General features: G+C 43.0%; 1 protein-coding gene across 1 annotated transcript in view; it reads right to left on the reverse strand.

The window, feature by feature from the left end:
* Nucleotides 1-17,112, reverse strand: part of CPVL (carboxypeptidase vitellogenic like) — a gene marked incomplete at both ends in the record, with an annotated part of 113,929 nt that overhangs the window by 77,518 nt on the left and 19,299 nt on the right. The window contains 4 exon segments of the mRNA XM_081243650.1: nt 3,330-3,340; nt 3,344-3,409; nt 5,036-5,094; nt 6,082-6,196. Coding sequence (XP_081099776.1) covers nt 3,330-3,340; nt 3,344-3,409; nt 5,036-5,094; nt 6,082-6,196 — 251 coding nt within the window.

Below are 17,112 nucleotides of genomic sequence, written 5' to 3' on the forward strand. Positions count from 1 at the left end.
TCCCACTTGAGGAAGCTATCACAGAGATTTAATTTCACAGTAGGATATGAACAAAAATTTGGCTAATCATAGCAAGGCCTTAGTAGGTCTTTCTTAAATGGGAACGAAGAATGAAACAGGTAAATTTAGTAAGTTGCATGTACATATGTCATTTGCTCATTGAACTGTGTTTTCGTCAAGGACTGTACCATTATGTGGTGAAGGGTTGTTTCAAAATATCTAGAATCATGCTCACATAAAATTGCAAATTTTAGAAGTAGAAATGCCAAAATACATAAGGCATAATACATACACGTGTGTGTGCTACGCACTCCATGCATTTACTCAGGCACAAGTGCCACCTGGCACACAAGGCATGCCTCTTCCAGGTGTGTCCATTTGGCGACCTTGCTGGCATTGTGCCAAGGCCTTGTCAATTTGAGTCAAATTTTAGTCAGAGGCTAACCTGGTGGCAGAAAGGTACATTAAAGGACAATAGGATGAAACACAGATTGCAAGGGTGGATGAGTAGGAGAAAATACTCCTCAGATAATTTTTTTAAAAGGGAAGATGGGTTCGGGGCAGAGAAGGTAGATGTAAATGCTAACACATTATAGATCCAAAGACAGCCTTGGACTTTGGTCAGCTCTAGTGGAGTCAGGGTCATAGTAAATACAAGACATCCAGGAGAACCGAGGTTAAAATAATCTCAGCAGAAGCTCCGTACCAACAAAAGCCAAACAAGGTGTAGCTTTAGTCGCTGACAGGCTGAAAGAAGCACAGCAACAAGAATCTCGGTGGTTTCGTTCTGTTGCATCAGATGGGGAGCCATCCTCTGCATCCATTCATTCCGCTTCTCGTATGGCCAGGCCTGCACCCATCATGCAGTATTGTTCTAATTTAATATATGAAACCTGTTTCAAAGTCACACTGTCATGAAGCTTTGTTTAGCAATACATACTATCTCCCATGCAAACCAATACGTGGAATAGAATAGCAGCATTTCCGTTTGGCTGCTAAGAAGGTAACTTCAGGCACACTGGGAGAGTGGGGACTGGGGAGCTTGCTTACTACTGTATCAGCAGCACCAGGAACCATGTCGGGCACATAGTAGGCAATCAAAAAACAGTGGTAGAGGGAGAGTGGCACCAGCTGGTCTACTCCAAAGTTAGAAAATTTATTATTCTTTAGGAAATTTATATATTTTTCTAAACCAGAGAGGCATTGTGGTCCTAAACACATTCCAAATAGAAAAAAAAAATTTTAAACATCTTGGTAGTGAAAAAGTTTCACTTCCAAACACAAAGAAAAGCAGCCTAAATGTGAATGTCAAATGTCTTTAGGAGTCTCCTTACAGCCGTGCACTAATAATAGTGAAAAGGAATTGGCTTTTCAGAAAAAAAGAAAGATGGTTTTCAAAGGGAGAAAAAGAATGTTCTACTCTTTAAACCAATAGTAGACAATTTATAGGTTTCAAAGCGACCTTCTTATTCCAAACACCCATCTGGACAGCTGGAGAGAAGACTGTAGTCACAAAGGGAAACAAATAGTGCAAACCATAAAGGAAACAGCTGAAATCAGTTTTCTGCACTACTCTTGATTAACTACTTTCCAGTTCTAAGAGCCTGAAGCAAAAAGAACTAAAACAGCTATAAACAATGGATGCTTTGAAATAGGTTCTCTTTACATGTCTTGCAAGAGGAGATGAACCACATGTCAGCAGTAAATATCCACTCAGAGGGTCAACTGGAAGCTGTGACCATCTCTGGGGGAGGGGCAAGAGAGCCAGAAAAGGAAGGGCAAGGGTGCAAGGCTCTGGCTTAGAGGGTCTGATGCATTTCTTTAATACAGACCCTCCGCCCTCAGGGTGTCTGCTAGTTAAACAACTGAGGTTGTTTGGATTTAAGCCAAAAGAGGGTTGGAGTAGGAGGGTATGGGGGAGAAGTGGGTTTCCGATCTGAAAAATGAGAGCTCACAGTCAGGGCTAAATGAGAAAGACATGGCGCTTGAGTAAACTTGTAAAAGACAGCCGGCAGGATTATGTCTGTGGCGGGAAAAAGGAGGTGCGTGAGCTGGGGGCAGGGAAGAGACCCCTGTCAGGATCTGGCTAATCTGCTCCCAGGACCCATTCATTGTATCTGGAAGCAGAAGTGTGGGTCCTATCCAGCCCGCCTAGAAACTGAATAAAAGTGTTAAAATAATGGGACATGTGGCAGATGAAAGTGTGCAGGACAGACAACAGCCATATCATTTTCTGGGGCAGCAGAGAAGAGAGAAAAATCTCTGGGAGAGAGGCCGGAAGTTCTTCCTTCCTCTCCCCCACTCCCACCCCTCCCAGCCATTGGCCTAGGGGAGAAAGAAGAATAAAACGGAAAGCTTTTGTCAGAGATCAAAAAACTCTGACTCCTATTAGATTCACTTTCACTTTGGGGATTGGTTGGGTTTGCTCACCAAGTAATTAGCAGAATGAGTGTTTGGTAAAAGTGGGGGGCAGGGTAAAGGAGCTAGTTAACTCTTCCTGGCCACTAGGATTCTTTTAGTAAATTATTACAATGCGTAAAGGGGTGCCCTAGTGATCTGAAAGAATCCAGGACTTGGTCTCTACTAATCATTTACAGACTGAAAAAAAAAATGTGACCGAATAAGAAAGGTCACTTACTTTAAACACAAGTACTAAAAAATAGCTAAAATGAATGTAAGAAAAAGAAAGGAAGACATTATACATATACTGTTTGATCAGGCTTACAACGTCACATTTTCATTAATTTTTTTTTTTTTTTTAGTAAAAGAATAATTTTGTAATATGAAGGGAAAAGTAAGAGACTCGCTAACAAGCTGAGCTTTCAGCCTGGAAAAGGCATGAAGGAGAAACACAAGAGTAAAAAATTGCATTTTGTGAAGGCCACAAAAGGAGGAAAGAAAACAAACAAACATCCGAGATGTTGTTTCCTGGCAAGAGCAAAGTTCACTATAATGTTGGAAAGCAAGCAGAAACCTCTTAGGCATCTAGTTGAAAGGTTGGAAAATCATCTTTGGTTGAATAATTCTGCTCTGTTTCCATTGTTTTTCAGAAGCTATGTTTACAAAATTAAAATTATGCCTTAAGATGTCAGTTCTTCTTGCTACTTTCTCTACTTTCATACTTGTCAACGATAATGTAATAAAGTGGAAAAAGTAGGCCGTGTGCGTGTGTGCGCACACACACACCTCACATAGAAGTATTCTTAAAAGATCTTCAGGAAATGGACTATGAAGACCAATCAATAATACTTCTACTACTGGAAGAATTGTCCTGTTGAAATAGAAAAACGTTTGGTCTGAAGAAGGCTGAAAGAGTCAGGGTCTTTTACCTGTATAAGTCTCATGCCACGTCATCCTCATCCACTGCATATCCCTGGAGATGTTCAGTAAAACTGAAGCCTGTGCCCACCTGAAGGTGAAATAAATAAGCAGGTATAAACACAGAGAAACACATGTCCTGCTGAGAGATACCACATGGGAAGGAAATCAGTCTTATTCCAAAGGCCATGACTTTGACCTCAGATTTTTGCCATCACCCATATGCACTCAGCCATCCTCACAGGAGGATGCTGCATGTCACCTATGTCCCCCTTCCCTCCTCCAAGCCCAAACAAAATAGCAGCGCAAAGCTCTGCCCTGAAGTCAGTGACTGAGCTGTTCTGATCCTGCAGTGGGGACCCTGCCAGATGTTGCTTTAAGAACAAGAAATTCACCTTTCCTGGCTCCTGCTACAGTATCAAAAGACCCCAAGTTGTCTCCTCTCTGAAACCTGGAGGGTGCACTGCTCTGCCTGCTAAGAAGGAACTTAGGCTGGAGATAAAAGATAGTTGTGTGTGTGTGTAGTTATTTTTTCCCATTTCTTTTTTTTTTTTTTTTTTTTTTTTTTGCAGTACGCGGGCCTCTCACTGCTGTGGCCTCTCCCGTTGCGGAGCACAGGCTCCGGATGCGCAGGCTCAGCGGCCATGGCTCACGGGCTTACCGCTCCACGGCATGTGGGATCCTCCCGGACCGGGGCACGAACCCGTGTCCCCTGCACCGGCAGGCAGACTCTCAACCACTGCGCCACCAGGGAAGCCCTTCCCATTTCTTTATTTATGGGAAATATGGCCACTAAGCCCTTTCACCTTCAGCAGACAAGGGGCTTTAAAATAAAGATTAGCTTTAAACTAATATTTCCTTATACCTAGAAGTTCATGGACAACTGAGCTGTAAATCAATAGAAGAAGCTACTACTTATTTGGGGTCAATAATATACATAAGGAATGCACCCCCTCCACACACACCAGTTGTAAATATTTTTGCTTTTGTTTTTTCTCCAAACACCCAAGAGAACAGGACACTTAATTAAACTTTTATTTAAATATGGTATTATAGACTAGGAAAAAGGATGGTTGACAAAACATGGGGGAGGGCAAGAATGTTGGACTTTTTTCTCCCTATTTTTCTGTTTTATCTTTGAACCATCTGGGAAATGAAAGAAGTTAGAGGAAGTAGTTAGAGGACAAAGAAGATACTCCCAATCTGCAGAAGCTGACCCTAAAGTTACTTTCCTATACTGCAGTTTATAGGATTTAATTTCATAAGAACTTCCCAAGGAGAATTCCACCTTTTTTGCTCCCCCCGAGATGAGGCATTCTGTTCACTGTGATAAGTGACAGGGGCCAGTTTTGACTTTTTATATCTAGAACTCAGTTTGAAAGATTAGGACTTCCCATACTATATATAGCGAAACCCATATCATCAGCAGAAAGAAACGAATCCCTTATCCTGGATGGTATAATTCAGTGATCAGGACATTTTATAAGATTAGAAATGAGGGAAAGAGAGAAGGCAGCAAGTAAAACTCCCAAATTTGGATGTAATGATACATGTTAGAAAAGTTAAATTTCAAATGTGTTCTTTAAATAGACAATTATATTTTAAAAAGAAAAAAAATTAAATCTGTATTTTTTTCTATTTCTTAAGTGTACTTAATGAAAGAAAAAAGACAAGAGAGACCAACACTACCATTTCACAGGACCCTGGGGATACTCACTGGATTATCAATGTAAAGCATGGAAAATATAGTGGTCCAAGGAAAGTCTCTGGCACGCACTAGTAAAGCAGAGAAGAGGTTTTAGACTGGGTCATTAATAAAACATCCCATCTAATGCCTAGCTCTGGTTAGGAGCCCAACATACCTACCTGTCCCCTCCAGGTCAGCGAACCCTTGGTGTCCCTCTGATGTTGCATTATATGGTCATAGTAGGGAACAGATACCAGCGCCTTTTTCTTCTCCCCTCCTCTCCCTTACTTTTCCCAGAACCAGAGAGTTTCTACATCTAAGATGAACTTTGGAAACAAAACTCCATGCAACTGGTTCATGCAGAAACACCCATCAACCAGGGATGCAATAAACCCATCTGTCCAATTGGGTGAAATCATCCTTAATGTCCAATTCCGCAGAATCTGCTTCCTCCCATCCAATGCTGAAGAGAACCACAACTTCAACAGAATTGTGTACATGAATATACTGAGTCACAAACTGGTTCACCCTCCAAATTCTGACCCAGGGAAAGTAAACAGTCTCCCCTCCCCACCAAAAAAATGAGATGGAGGTAAACCTGGGTTAGAGCTGGATGTGGTTCCTTCTCCATTCCTTCCTTCATGCCAGCCCCAGCCCTCAGTATCTTGCTTCCAAGATATCCGATCATTCATGTGACTGAACAGTACAGTGTTCAGTTCATGTGAATAACTAGGGATATAATTCCACCCATTTGTCCTACGCAAAAGGGCTTACCCAAATAGTAATAAATACCAACTGTTTTCATAAGCCCGGATTGCTTGAGTAAGCAGCAGACTGGCAGAACAAAGCCTGGAACCTTTCACCCAAATTTTAAGGGAGAAGGCAGCCCAGCCAGGACACGCACCTTGGTGGCTCTTCCTTCTTGGACAAACATTGCCAGAAAGTTATGTTTTTATAATCTGGAACTGTAAAGCTATTACTAGTGATTCACTGTTCACCCTAAGTTATTTCTAGAGCAGATATAAGGTTCAAATGAAGAACTCTCCATGGGAAAACAGAGTCCAAGCAGCACTTACCGGTCATGTTCCTTGTGACAATATAAGGTCCGTGTTCCACAAAGAGTCCAAACATAGATGAGCCTCCCGGCCCACCCTGCAGCCAGAGGACAACTGGAGCATTCCATGGCTCTATCTAGAAGGGACAAAGAACCCAGTGACTACATAGAGTGCTAAGGCTGCAGAATACATCCAAGCAAATTTACCCCAATCCTCTGTCTTTCACAGCCTTGACTCATCTAAGTCTCATCGAGCCTTCCCAGACCCCAGTGACCACTCTCCACTGTCATCTCTTGTTGTTTTGATTTAGTATTTGTTTCATATGCCGGTATCTATCTTGTGCAGTTAAGTCTTTTCTCACTAATAGCCAGAAAAGCCACAGATTGTAGACGCTTAGCCTTTGTGTGCCCCTAGACACCCAGCATACTGCCTAGGGCACTGTTAGATTTTTTTAAAGCTCTTTAAACTTTCTGGGGACTCTTCCATTTGACCAACATATTCCCAAAGAGGCACAACAAAGAATCCATCCTCCTCAGTGGCAATTTTCCCCTTTCACTGAGAGCCCAAATTGCCTTTCTGATTTTATTTAGAGAAGGTGCCCACAGGGATAACAGGAACTTCATTCAACATGATGAAACTGAGAAGAACAGAGACAGGCCCTGAGGCATCTAGTCCATGCAAACAATAGCAACAAAACCCTGAACAAGGTATGGATTTATTTAGGAGATGTGGCTGATGTAAATAAGGAAAGGTCACTGGCAGGGTTGGGATGCTGGAAATGAGCCACTGGTAGTGGTCAACACCATCACCCCTGATGACAGAGTGGTCTTTACTTCTTTCACGCAGCACCTCGCAGGGGTCAGCACCACGCCAGGAGCAGGTCCTAGCAGAGCAGTGAGTGAAAAAGACAATTCCTTGCCCTCTTGAAGTTTACATTTCATTGGAAATACTGACAGTAAATAAATGAATAAATATGAGGATTAAAGAGGGTGGAGAGGGGGGCTTCCCTGGTGGCGCAGTGGGTTGGAGTCCTCCTGCCGATGCAGGGGACATGGGTTCGTGCCCCGGTCCGGGAAGATCCCACATGCCGCGGAGCAGCTGGGCCCGTGAGCTGTGGCCGCTGAGCCTGCGCGTCCGGAGCCTGTGCTCCGCAACGGGAGAGGCCACAACAGTGAGAGGCCCGCGTACCACAAAAAAAAAAAAAAAGAGCGTGGAGAGGAAATAATTAAGGGTGATGTTAAAAGAGCGAGTGAGGGCAAAGAAAGAGGCATTTCCTTTGGACACAGTGATCAGGGAAGTTCTCAGTGAGATCCTGAGAGTGAAACTGAGACATGGAAGCTGAGAAGGATCCAGCCACAAGGAGAGCCAGGAACGATGCTGTAGATGGAAGAAATCCTCAAGACAGAGAAGAACTGGGTGGGAGAGCAGTGAGCATGGAGGTTGCCTGGCCCTACATGAAGCCTTGGGAGCAATCTGAAAGAAGCTCCACTTGGTCTCCACAAGGCTCAAAGCAGAACCTGATAGTGAGTCCTCATTTGATGTCATGGCTCATCTGATGTGCAGTCAGTCAGGTCTGGATCCTACTGCTTCAGCCCAGAATGAAATCCTGCAACCTCTTACTTAGCCCAGTCACCCAGAGACAAATCAGTGTTGCATTAGAAGGTCAACGTGGATTGGCTCTTCCACCTGGATGATGTGAGGAGGCTGTGGGCAGAAGGCAAGATGAACGCAAGGGGAGGGGATCTGGAACCCACAGCCAAGAACCTGGAAGAAGAGCTGATCTTACAGGGTTCTAACCATGAAAACAGCAGGGACAGAGGGATTTCTCTTATCTAGTCACCAAATATCTACAGAGACCTTTGGCAGCTTTGGGAAGGGGCCAAGGAGCGGGCTGAAAGAGTGGCAGCGGTCAGAACAGCTGTGAGCTGGAGAAGAGCCTCGCTAGGAGGGGCCACCTGGGATCCACTCTCCAGTGTTAAGGAATTAAATGAGATAATATAATATTTGTAAAGCCCTTGGAGCAAAACCTAATGCATGATAAAAAGCGCATTAAGCACGAATGATTATTATAACTAAGGAAGCAGGTAGAAAAGGTAGGAGCCCAGTGTCAGACTGGGAACTCAGATCAGGGCTGTACCTGCAAGAGTCAGCACAGTGTAATGGATAAGTCTTGTGAGCTCTTGTCCCAAACTGGATTCCAATCTGGGCCACTAGCTGTGCGACTGAGTCCTGTAGACCTCAGTTTCCCCACCTGTAAAATGGGGATCATTAATAGTACCTATGCCATGTGGTGGTTCAGAGGACTAAATAAATTAATTTTCATAAAACCCAGTGAGTGGCATATAGTGCATGTTCTACAGATGTTAGCTATTGCTACTGGGTTGGCCAAAAGAGTTCGTTCGGGTTTTTCCGTACCATCTTATGGAAAAACCCGAAGGAATTTTTGGCCAACTCAATATAACAGAAAAATACTAGGAATTTATAGACAGTTTTCATGTAAACCATCTATAAATGAGAGAATAGGAAAAGTGGGTTGTTTGCTTTTTTTTCTTGCTCCTTTGGACATCTTCCCTGGTCAGTTTTTCGCTAGTTGGTTCTCTTGCCTCAAGTGTTACAAATGTCTATAAAGAATTCAAGAGAAGCAGGAACTTATAAGTTGAAGCAGAAAAAATTAACATCAAAGCTGGACTTGTAGAGCCACTGTAGGGAAGCAGAGCGACCCTGGAACTACTTGGCCACGTGATAGCTGCGTAATCCTGGGCCTCAGATTCTTCCAGCCCTCTGCTGCCGCATCCATCAAAGGGCAATAAATGCTCACCTCACAGGCTTGCCCAAGGGCCCTAATGAGAAAATGTATCATGAAATGATATTGTCAAGTCTACTGTGCTGAATAAATATAACCACCTCTGCCCTAGACTGCCTGGCCCCAACTGTGTGTTTTGTTTGAACAAGTGATTTTTATCTCCCCTCCAATCCGCTATCTTGCTATTCAATATCACTCCCCAGGACCACCTTCCACTTGTATTCACTCAGCAGTAGGAGAGTATTAGAGATGGAGACAGGATGGAATCTAGATGGAAGTAGTTCCAGCCTCCCGGGCGTGTGAGATACTGTGAGTCCATCCATTCCAGCGGACCTCCAGCCCCCCACTTCCTTCCTATCGTGCACATGAGCTTCTAGAAGCCCTGGAGAGCTACCCATGAGCCAGTGGTTCTCAACCTTGGCCACTCATTAAAATAACTTGGAGAACTTTTTATAAAAAAACTACTGCTTAGGCCCAAATCCCAGCGATTCCAATTCAACTGGTCTGGGGTGAGGCAGGCATCAGTCTGTTTTAAAAGCTCTGTTTTAAAAGTGGTTAAATGTACAGGCAGGGCTGAAAATCTGTGAGGGTGATGGAGAGTTTGCCCTCTTGGATGCCGAGGGCCCTCTGATCTCCACCCTATCCTCCCCTGCTTTTCATGTCCCTTCCTGTGACCTGGCACATTGATGGGACCTCCGGGCTCTCAGAAAAATAGGCTGACCCTGAGAGGCCACACTACAAAGTCAAGTCCAACACCTCAGTGCCAAACAGCTTTATTATGCAACTTTGAAGCACAGGACACTGCATTCTTGGAATGCTTAAATAATAGGAGATCTGCACACACACACCTCCAACCTCAGCTGACCCTGCTCCTCAAATTTACTTTCCTGAAGGAGGTGAATGAGCTCAACAACCTCTGAAGAAGCTCATTTTTTAAAAGAAAACTCCACGCACACATCTTCTTACTCTGATAAGCCAACCAACCCGTGAACTAATACTACCCTTATCTGGAATGAAATGCAAAAGTCAGATGCTGGAAAAGAAAGGTTCACATGTACATCGCAAAAAGCCCTGGAATTAGTTATAACACAGCCTGCGGACTTCTGTAATATGCTATGACATCACAATGTCATGACATATAACAATAATTATGTCAATCAGAATGGCATAAAGTTATTATGTGATAATTCCTTGGGTGATATATTCAGCTCTCAGTTGGGAGAATGAAACCCTTCTCCCACTCGCTACCCCCCATTTAGGAAAGAATAAAAGTAAATGAAGACACCCTGAACAAAGCCACACTGCAAAACTTAGGATCAAATGAAGTAAGAAACAACTGCTTTACTTCATTTACAGATTTACAAAATTCAGGACTTTTAAAGTACTTATTATTTTGAAACTATAATTCAAGAGTGTATGAAATAAGAGAGAGAATGTGTTTATTTTTGTCAAAATTTTAAAAATTTTTACTTAAAGCTTTTCATATTATAAAGAAAGTACTTATTCTTAATTTTTTTCCAAAGAGGGTATAAAAAAAGTCCCCCTTGCCCCACCAATCCTATTCCCTAGAGATGATCATAGAAATATTTAGTCTTCCAGATTTTTCTCTATACCCCACCTCACCTCCCCACATGTACATATACACGTATCTTATAGATGTTACATATGCGATATACATAAGCACTTTTTTAAAAAAAAATAGAATCAGTCTATACATAATATTCTGTATTTGCTGTATTCACTTAACAACATGTTGTGGAAATTTCTTCGTATCAGTACATATTACCACTTGGCTGAATAGTCCGACACTCTGAATTTACAACAATGTATTAATTCATTTAACATATAACATGAACAGGCATTATTCTAGGGCTGGGGATTCAGACCAGCTCCACTCATGGACAGGAAGGATACTTAATGATTAAGAGCATGGGTTTTGGCACCAGACTGCCAGGGTATGAATTTTAATTATTTGATTTTAGAGCTGTGTGACCTTGGGCAAGTTACTTAACATCTCTGTGTCTCAGTGTCTTCTGCTTAAAAATAATAATAATAATAATGTCTATCGTACAGGATTGCTGTGCAGATTCAGAGTTAATATATGCCCAGCAATTGAACAGTTCCTGACATGTCTACTTAAGTGTTAGCTCGGATTACTTTTCTGGTAAGGTGGGAAGACAGGTAATAAATAAATAAGCAGGTGATTTGAAAGAACAATGGAGGGCTTCCCTGGTGGCGCAGTAGTTGAGAATCTGCCTGCCAATGCAGGGGACACGGGTTCGAGCCCTGGTCTGGGAAGATCCCACATGCCGCGGAGCAGCTGGGCCCGTGAGCCACAACTACTAAGCCTGCGCGTCTGGAGCTTGTGCTCCACAACAAGAGAGGCCACGACAGTGAGAGGCCCGTGCACCGCGATGAAGAGTGGCCCCGCTCTCCGCAACTAGAGAAAGCCCTCGCACAGAAATGAAGACCCAACACAGCCAAAAATAAATACATAAATAACTAATGTAAACTGAAAGAACAATGGAGAGACGTTAGATTGAACACTTAAAGAAGTCCTCTGGTGATGGGCTAACATTTGAGCTGAGACCAGAAAGGTAGTAATCCCCTACTGATAAAAATTTATATATTTAATTTAAAAGAAAATAAAATCTCTACTAATGACATATAGGTCAGATTAGTGTAGCAAGAACTGATGATCAAAAAGAAGGGACAAGGAAATTCTAAATATAAAAGAAGGGACAAAGGAATCATAAATAGTTAAGTGAGAAGTCTTTCTAACAACAGAAGGGTGGGCACACAGGTCCCACAAATCTGCCCTCTTCTTGGTGAGCAAGAAACTATGGCTTTGCCTCAGAAGTCCTTTCAATTCTTCTGGTGACCCCTGGTGGCCAATTCATGAACTTGGACATTCCTCCCTCAGGGTTTGTTCCTAAAGGAACAGCCCAGGAAGCAGGTTATCTATTGTTTTTTAGATCCCTACTGAAGTAAATTTCAGTCTCTCACATTAGCACATTCCATTATTTATTCACTATGATAGTGAAAAAATCTACCCTATGCCTTAATAGATTGCCATTCGAAGTAAGTAAAACATTTATTTGGTTTAACATTAGAAACACCCAGCTTTTTCCTTTCTCCTGGCTTCTAAGTGAGCATAGAGGAGACTCTATATGGGAACTCTAATGAAATGAAACCAGTACTCAACCCTCCTGCCCTACTGCTTCCCACATGGGTAGCATCCCCTTATGTTCTGAGTCTTCCTTTTCATCCCTGCTCCCCATCAAACCATACCCATCTTCATTCCGTCCTCCCAGACCCTCCTCTACATCACGTGGTAGAGATAACCTTCTACTCAGGCCTTACACATAATCACTGAAGTAGTACATTCATACATCGGGGCCAGGGGAGCACTAAAGATTTGCCGATTTCAGTACTCTCAGGTAACAACATTGTATTTTACACAGAGGACTTGCTGGAGTAACTCTAGGGAATCTTAGGTACCCAACAAGTATGGGGGCAATATTTTCTGCCAATGCCTAGGGCTGGGTACATATTCTAGCCACCCTCTTCCTGAACCCCCAACAAGGAACACCACACTTTGTAAGAGAAAACAGCAACTTAACCACTATAGACCCAAATCAATGTACCACTTAAAATAAGAAGTGCAATTAGTAAATTAATTAAGGCTCCCCAGACTTCCGGGTAAGATGGCGGAAGAGTAAGACGCGGAGATCACCTTCCTCCCCACGGATACACCAGAAATACAGCTACACGTGGAACAACTCCTACAGAACACCTACTGAACTCTGGCAGAAGACCCCAGACCTCCCAAAAGGCAAGAAACTCCCCACATACCTGGGTAGGGCAAAGCGGAGATTCCCGCACAGAGGATCGGTGCCGAGCGGCACTCACCAGCCCGAGAGGCTTGTCTGCTCGCCCACCAGGGCGGGCGGCGCTGGAAGCTGAGGCTCGGGCTACGGTCAGAGCGCAGGGAGAGGACTGGGGCTGGCGGCGAGAACTCAGCCTGAAGGGGGCTAATGTGCCACAGCTAGCCGGCAGGGAGTCCAGGAAAACTCTGGAGCTGCCGAAGAGGCAAGAGACTTTTTCTTCCCTCTTGGTTTCCTGGTGCGCGAGGAGAGGGGATTAAGAGCGCTGCTTAAAGGGGCTCCACAGACGGGCGCGAGTCACGACTGAAAGCGCGGAGCCCAGTGACGGGCGTGGGACGCTGGGGCTGCTGCTGCCGCCGCCAAGAAGCCTGTGTGCGAGCGCAGGTCACTGTCCACACCGCCCTTCCGGGAGCCTGTGCAGCCCGCCACTGCCGGGGTCCCGGGATCCAGGGGCGGCTTCCCTGGGAGAACGCACGGCGCGCCTCGGGCTGGTACAACATCACGCCGACCTCTGCCGCTGCAGGCTCGCCCCGCACTCCGTGCCCCTCCCTCCCGCTCGGCCTGAGTGAGCCAGAGTCCCTGAAGAGGCTGCTCCTTTAACCCTGTCCTGTCTGAGCGAGGAACAGACGCCCTCCGGCGACCTACACGCAGAGGCGGGGCCAAATCCAAAGCTGAGACCCAGGAGCTGTGAGAACAAAGAAGAGAAAGGGAAACCTCTCCCAGCAGCCTCAGAAGCAGCGGATTAAAGCTCCATAATCAACTTGATGTACCCTGCATCTGTGGAATATATGAATAGACAACAAATCATCCCAAATTGAGGAGCCAGAAGTCAGTGCTGTGCCTCTGAGGTGGGAGAGCCAACTTCAGGACACTGGTCCACAAGAGACCTCCCAGCTCCACATAATATCAAACGGCGAAAATCTTCCAGAGATCTCCATCTCAACACCAGCACCCAGCTTCACTCAACGACCAGCAAGCTACAGTGCTGGACACCCTATGCCAAACAACTAGCAAGACAGGAACACAACGCCACCCATTAGCAGAGAGGCGGCCTAAAATAATAAAAAGTCCGCAGACACCCCAAAACACACCACCAGACGTGGACCTGCCCACCAGAAAGACAAGATCCAGCCTCATCCACCAGAACACAGGCACTAGTCCCCTCCACCAGGAAGCCTACACAACCCACTAAACCAACCTTAGCCACTGGGGACAGACACCAAAAACAACGGGAACTACGAACCTGCAGCCTGCAAAAAGGAGACCCCAAACACAGTAACATAAGCAAAATGAGAAGACAGAAAAACACACAGCAGGAGAAGGAGCAAGATAAAAACCCACCAGACCTAACAAATGAAGAGGTAATAGGCAGTCTACCTGAAAAAGAATTCAGAATAATGATGGTAAAGATGATCCAAGATTCTATTTCCCAGATCCAAAATCTTGGAAATAGAATAGACAAAATGCAAGAAACAGTTAACAAGGACCTAGAAGAACTAAAGATGAATCAAGCATCGATTAAAAACACAATAAATGAAATGGAAAATACTCTACATGGGATCAATAGCAGAATAACAGAGGCAGAAGAACGGATAAGTGAGGTGGAAGATAAAATAGTGGAAATAACTGCTGCAGAGCAAAATAAAGAAAAAAGAATGAAAAGAACAGAGGACAGTCTCAGAGACCTCTGGGACAACATTAAACGCACCAACATTCGAATTATAGGGGTTCCAGAAGAAGAAGAGAAAAAGAAAGGGACTGAGAAAATATTTGAAGAGATTATAGTTGAAAACTTCCCTAATATGGGAAAGGAAATAGTTAATCAAGTCCAGGAGGCACAGAGAGTCCCATACAGAACAAATCCAAGGAGAAATACGCCAAGACACATATTAATCAAACTGTCAAAAATTAAACACAAAGAAATCATATTAAAAGCAGCAAGGCAAAAACAACAAATAACACACAAGGGAATCCCCATCAGGATAACAGCTGATCTCTCAGCAGAAACTCTACAAGCCAGAAGGGAGTGGCAGGACATAATTAAAGTGATGAAAGAGAAAAACCTGCAACCAAGATTACTTTACCCAGCAAGGCTCTCATTCAGATTTGATGGAGAAATTAAAACGTTTACAGACAAGCAAAAGCTGAGAGAGTTCAGCACCACCAAACCAGCTTTACAACAAATGCTAAAGGAACTTCTCTAGGCAAGAAACACAACAGAAGGAAAAGACCTACAATAACAAACCCAAAACAATTAAGAAAATGAGAATAGGAACATACATATCAATAATTACCTTAAATGTAAATGGACTAAATGCTCCCACCAAAAGACACAGATTGGCTGAATGGATACAAAAACAAGACCCATATATATGCTGTCTACAAGAGACCCACTTCAGACCTAGAGACACATACAGATTGAAAGTAAGGGGATGGAAAAAGATATTCCATGCAAATGTAAACCAAAAGAAAGCTGGAGTAGCAATTCTCATATCAGACAAAATAGACTTTAAAATAAAGACTACTAGAAGAGACAAAGAAGGACACTACATAATGATCAAGGGATCGATCCAAAAAGAAGATATAACAATTGTAAATATTTATGCACCAAACATAGGAGCACCTCAATACATAAGGCAAATACTAACAGCCATAAAAGGAGAAATCGACAGTAACACAATCATAGTAGGGGACTCTAACACCCCACTGTCACCAATGGACAGATCTTCCAAAATGAAAATAAATAAGGAAACACAAACTTTAAATGATACATTAAACAAGATGGACTTAATTGATATTTATAGGACATTCCATCCAAAAACAACAGAATACACATTTTTCTCAAGTGCTCATGGAACATTCTCCAGGATAGATCATATCTTGGGTCACAAATCAAGCCTTGGTAAATTTAAGAAAATTGAAATTGTATCAAGTATCTTTTCTGACCACAATGCTATGAGACTAGATATCAATTACAGGAAAAGAGCTGTAAAAAATACAAACACATGGAGGCTAAACAATACACACTTAATAATGAAGTGATCACTGAAGAAATCAAAGAGGAAATTAAAAAATACCTAGAAACAAATGACAATGGAGACACGACGACCCAAAACCTATGGGATGCAGCAAAAGCAGTTCTAAGAGGGAAGTTTATAGCAATACAATCCCACCTTAAGAAACAGGAAACATCTCGAATAAACAACCTAACCTTGCACCTAAAGCAATTAGAGAAAGAAGAACAAAAACATCCCAAAGTTAGCAGAAGGAAAGAAATCATAAAAATAAGATCAGAAATAAAAGAAAAAGAAATGAAGGAAACGATAGCAAAGATCAATAAAACTAAAAGCTGGTTCTTTGAGAAGATAAACAAAATTGATAAACCATGAGCCAGACTCATCAAGAAAAGAAGGGAGAAGACTCAAATCAATAGAATTAGAAATGAAAAAGGAGAAGTAACAACTGACACTGCAGAAATACAAAAGATCATGAGAGATTACTATAAGCAACTCTATGCCCATAAAATGGACAACCTGGAAGAGATGGACAAATTCTTAGAAATGCACAACCTGCCAAGACTGACTCAGGAAGAAACAGAAAATATGAATAGACCAATCACAAGCACTGAAATTGAAACTGTGATTAAAAATCTTCCATCAAACAAAAGCCCAGGACCAGATGGCTTCACAGGCGAATTCTATCAAACATTTAGATAAGAGCTAACACCCATCCTTCTCAAACTCTTCCAAACAATATCAGAGGAAGGAACACTCCCAAACTCATTCTACGAGGCCACCATCACCTTGATACCAAAACCAGGCAAGGATGTCACAAAGAAAGAAAACTACAGGCCAATATCACTGATGAACATAGATGCAAAAATCCTCAACAAAATACTAGCAAACAGAATCCAACAGCACATTAAAAGGATCATACACCATGATCAAGTGGGGTTTATTCCAGGAATGCAAGGATTCTTCAGTATACGCAAATCAATCAATGTGATACACCATATTAACAAGTTGAAGGAGAAAAACCATATGATCATCTCAATAGATGCAGAGAAAGCTTTCGACAAAATTCAACACCCATTTATGATAAAAACCCTGCAGAAAGTAGGCATAGAGGGAACTTTCCTCAACATAATAAAGGCCATATATGACAAACCCACAGCCAACATTGTCCTCAATGGTGAAAAACTGAAACCATTTCCACTAAGATCAGGAACAAGACAAGGCTGCCCACTCTCACCACTCTTATTCAACATAGTTTTGGAAGTTTTAGCCACAGCAATCAGAGAAGAAAAGGAAATAAAAGGAATCCAAATTGGAAAAGAAGAAGTAAAGCTGTCACTGTTTGCAG

The sequence above is a fragment of the Mesoplodon bidens genome (genome assembly GCF_964165515.1).
Source record: "Mesoplodon bidens genome assembly, chromosome: 9".
Lineage (NCBI taxonomy): Eukaryota > Metazoa > Chordata > Mammalia > Artiodactyla > Ziphiidae > Mesoplodon > Mesoplodon bidens.